Source organism: Eleutherodactylus coqui, chromosome 1 (assembly GCF_035609145.1).
Source record: "Eleutherodactylus coqui strain aEleCoq1 chromosome 1, aEleCoq1.hap1, whole genome shotgun sequence".
Taxonomy (NCBI): Eukaryota; Metazoa; Chordata; class Amphibia; order Anura; family Eleutherodactylidae; genus Eleutherodactylus; species Eleutherodactylus coqui.
In genome coordinates this window covers 151,371,484-151,375,203 of record NC_089837.1, presented here as the reverse complement: position 1 = coordinate 151,375,203, position 3,720 = coordinate 151,371,484, and the positions used below count along the sequence as shown (strand labels likewise).

Here is a 3,720-nt window from a genome sequence, read left to right as displayed (position 1 = left end):
CATAGTGGCTCTCCCCAGCAGATCAGAAGCAGCCGGGACATTCTTCAGCACACTTCAGGCTGGCTCCTCCCACAAGGTCACATGGGCGTGCCATCACATCAGACCTGACTCCACCAGGACCAGCGTCTCCCCGGCCCGGTGCAGCCCACGCGTGTGCCCCGCCGTCATTGGCTGAAAGTTACTGTGGGAAAGAAGGTTTGGGAAGTTTCACACGAGCCGGTCACGTGCAGCCAGCGCTATATAAAGCGGGAGCCAAGGAGAGGGCAGTCACAGGCGCACAGGGCAGCCGGCCAGGGAGCAGCCCGCACACTGAGCGCAGGACAAGACGTGATCGCGTGCACTCAGAAGATGCCAGCTGATATGATGGAGAAGAGCTCTTCTTCCCCTGTGGCTGCCACCCCGGCCAGCATGAGCTGCACCCCGGATAAACCCAAAACTGCCTCCGAGCACAGAAAGGTAACTGCACGATGGAGCTGGTGCTGCAGTCTGCACCATGGATTTTAATGTGGATTTAGTACCAAAAATCTGCTGCGGATTTAAAACCTGAAAATCCAGGTTTTGTGCACTTTACCCAACTTGTGGATGGGACTTTAAAAAAATCTCATCCACTTTGCTGCTACTGTGAATTTTCTGTGCATCTGCATGGAAAATCTGTAGCAAATCTGCCCCATGTGAACGTAGCCTTATACTGTATCTCTTCTTCATAGTCCTCCAAACCCATCATGGAGAAGAGACGGAGAGCAAGAATCAATGAGAGCCTGAGCCAGCTGAAGACCCTCATCCTGGATGCCCTGAAGAAAGATGTAAGTAACTACCGTAGTATAATTATTCCTGCCTATCTGCAGTGCCAGCTGGCATTAATATTCTATCACCTCTATTGGCGCTTTATAATAATAATTATTATTAATGATGTGTCTGCCCTGCAGAGCTCCCGGCACTCCAAGCTGGAGAAGGCTGATATCCTGGAGATGACAGTGAAGCACCTCCGGAACCTGCAGAGGGTTCAGATGACGGGTGAGTTTCCCCCTCCCGGACTGATGGCTTCCAGACTTCTCCTGCGGTCTGAATGGCATTCTCCTACATTCTACTGGGCTGGCGCTCTGCGTCTTTCCCACGGTCTGGGCTTATTTATAGTTCCTACGTGAAGCTCAAGTTACCGCAGCTCCCTCCTCCCCCTCCCAGTGCACAGCACTGATCCTGACCCACACTCCATCTTTATAGTATTACCTGTATCTGTCCTGGTCGTACCTATAATAATGCGCCATTTCTTCTATCTGCAGCTGCTCTCAGCACAGACCCCACAGTCCTTGGGAAATACAGAGCTGGATTCAGCGAGTGCATGAACGAAGTCACCCGATTCTTGTCCACATGTGAAGGGGTCAACACCGACGTGCGCACCCGTCTCCTGGGACATCTGGCCAACTGTATGAATCAGATCAACGCAATGAACTATCCAGCTCAGCCCCAGATTCCTGCAACTGCCACCCCACACCCAGCTTTTGGACAGCCATTAGTTCAGCTTCCTGCCAGTGTACCACAAGGAAGCCCAACTCCCATGGGTGGGGTTCCCTGCAAGATGGGTGGCCCACAAGTAGAAGCTGCCAAGGTCTACAGTGGCTTTCAGCTGGTGCCAGCATCAGACGGACAATTTGCCTTCTTGATCACAAACCCAGCCTTCCCCCACAATGGATCTGTAATCCCAGTTTATACTAACTCCAATGTGGCTACTGGACTGCCCGCTGCTGTGTCCCCATCTGTAATGCCATCAGTCACGGCAGACTCTGTATGGAGACCCTGGTGAATGGACTTGGCAGCGCTTTCTTCTAGAAAGATTAGTTACTACTAGTAATCCCTTCTTTTTGTAGCGAGAATGCACTATGTTTGTACATAAGAAATGTTCATATTGAATGTGCTCTTGTATTATAAGATTGCAATTTATATTTCGTTTGTACACGAAAACTTTTTTTTTTTTTTTTTATTCAGATGCCAAAGACATTGAGTACGCTCTTAACATTCTTCCTATTGTGGAAGCATTAAGTGGAATTAATAATAAAACTGCACAAGGTATTATTTTTGAACATATTGGCTTGTCTAGTATTAGTTATCTGCTCTGGTTTCATCTGATGAAAAGCTAGGCGAAATCGCATAACTCTATATAATACATGTGATGTCCATGACTAATGGTAAAAAAATTCTGCACACTTATCTTTAAAATACTTTATTTTACATCATTGGTTTCTTATCTATATTGCAAAGAGAGTCCGCAAATTTCTTATAGACCGGAGCTGTATATACAGTATGTGGGCAAGATCCTGTAAGGCAGCTGGAAAAAATGAGTTCATGTATAAGCGGTATAGATAATGGGCTACTTTGTAATTCACATATGTAAAAACGAAAACTGAGGTTTGCATAGAACACTTTGACTTTGCAAAAAGTGATGGTAATCTCCTACACTCAACATATATCTGGTGCCACTTTGTGCGTATGTCGCAACCTGATCAAATGCGTGATACTCTAGGTTTACATATATATTTATTTATTTTACAACATTCCTGACCCTAGGGCTGACTTCACACGGGCCATGTCTGGAAAGTCTGCAGCATTTACAATACAAGCCATGTGGAGGGGATTTAAAAAATCTCCCTCACATGGTGCAGAGAATTTACGAGGGTTGAATTCTGCAGCTGTTATGCAGCCAACTCCGCACCATTTAGGTATGGATCGGACCCCTGTGGAATTGCTGTGGGTATGCAGTTGTGAAATGCCCACAGCCTTTCTATTCTGCCATGTGAGAAGGGGGCTTTAGGCTTCAGACAAGTGTATCATGTTCATTCTTGCAGACCATTCACATGACCGTATTTTCCATGGTTGCTTTAAAAAAAAAAAAAAAAACGCAGTATGACTCTCACCCCCCCCCCCCTCCCTTTTTTTTTTTTTTTTTCATGCCTACATATTGATACTAATCTGTATTTGCCCAATAGAAAATATGTCTATTAGAAAATAAAACCAATATAGAGGCAAATACTGATGACATACGGTTGTAATGTCCTCTTTAATATGGATACTCTAGTCTGAAATCGACCTTATTATGTCTGAATAATGTTATTTAGTGGCTGGTAACGGCCCCAGCTATGTAATAATAAGCCACTTCTCGGGTTTCAGCTCCTTTTGGAAGTTTCTGCAACAAGCCTGAACTAAATGGGACCATTTCAGGCAGTCCAGGGATCTGCAGGGAATTCCTTGTGAAATCCCAGCACCAGACATGTTGCGCTCTGTCTGGAGCGGCCAGGTGTCTGATAAATCCAGGTGTTTAGGAAGTAAAAGCCACAATGAAACGCAACGAGACCCGACAGATCTGACCCGGGCAGCCCCAGGCGCTGCTGTCTATATCCTGGAACACTGACACATCCTGGTAACGTGTGCTGAAAGCTACCAACTCATCCAAATTAGTATTTTATTTTTATAAGGCTATGGGTTAGGATTAATACGTCCAAAGCCACAACTGTGCTGTAGTATTCCAAGAAGTTGTCACTTCGAGGTACGCTGACTTGAATCAGTATATAAGCCTGCACTGCCCCCTAGAGGTCATGTGTAGCTCACATATAAACACCTTGGATGAAAGAACTTCAAAAAGTTTCACCCCCCCCCCCCCCCCTCCTCCAACTGAAGGAAGGGAACTAGAAAGCAACTGAAGCACATTTGGTCTGTACACAACACAAT

General features: G+C 45.9%; 1 protein-coding gene across 1 annotated transcript; it reads left to right on the top strand.

Annotated features, from left to right (window-relative positions):
• Positions 1-253: 253 nt before the first annotated feature.
• Positions 254-2,078, top strand: HES1 (hes family bHLH transcription factor 1). Its single transcript, XM_066601813.1, has 4 exons — positions 254-456; positions 708-803; positions 927-1,014; positions 1,281-2,078. Exons 1-4 carry the CDS (start codon positions 349-351, stop codon positions 1,799-1,801), a joined length of 813 nt encoding a protein of 270 aa, XP_066457910.1. The 5' UTR covers positions 254-348; the 3' UTR covers positions 1,802-2,078.
• The last annotated feature ends 1,642 nt before the right edge of the window (positions 2,079-3,720 follow it).

Coding starts and splice junctions, on each gene's coding strand:
- HES1 (XM_066601813.1), top strand. CDS start 349: ATGCCAGCTGATATGATGGAGAAGAGCTCTTCTTCCCCTGTGGCTGCC. Junction 804..926: donor TGGATGCCCTGAAGAAAGAT/GTAAGTAACTAC, acceptor TCTGCCCTGCAG/AGCTCCCGGCACTCCAAGCT. Junction 1,015..1,280: donor GCAGAGGGTTCAGATGACGG/GTGAGTTTCCCC, acceptor TTCTATCTGCAG/CTGCTCTCAGCACAGACCCC.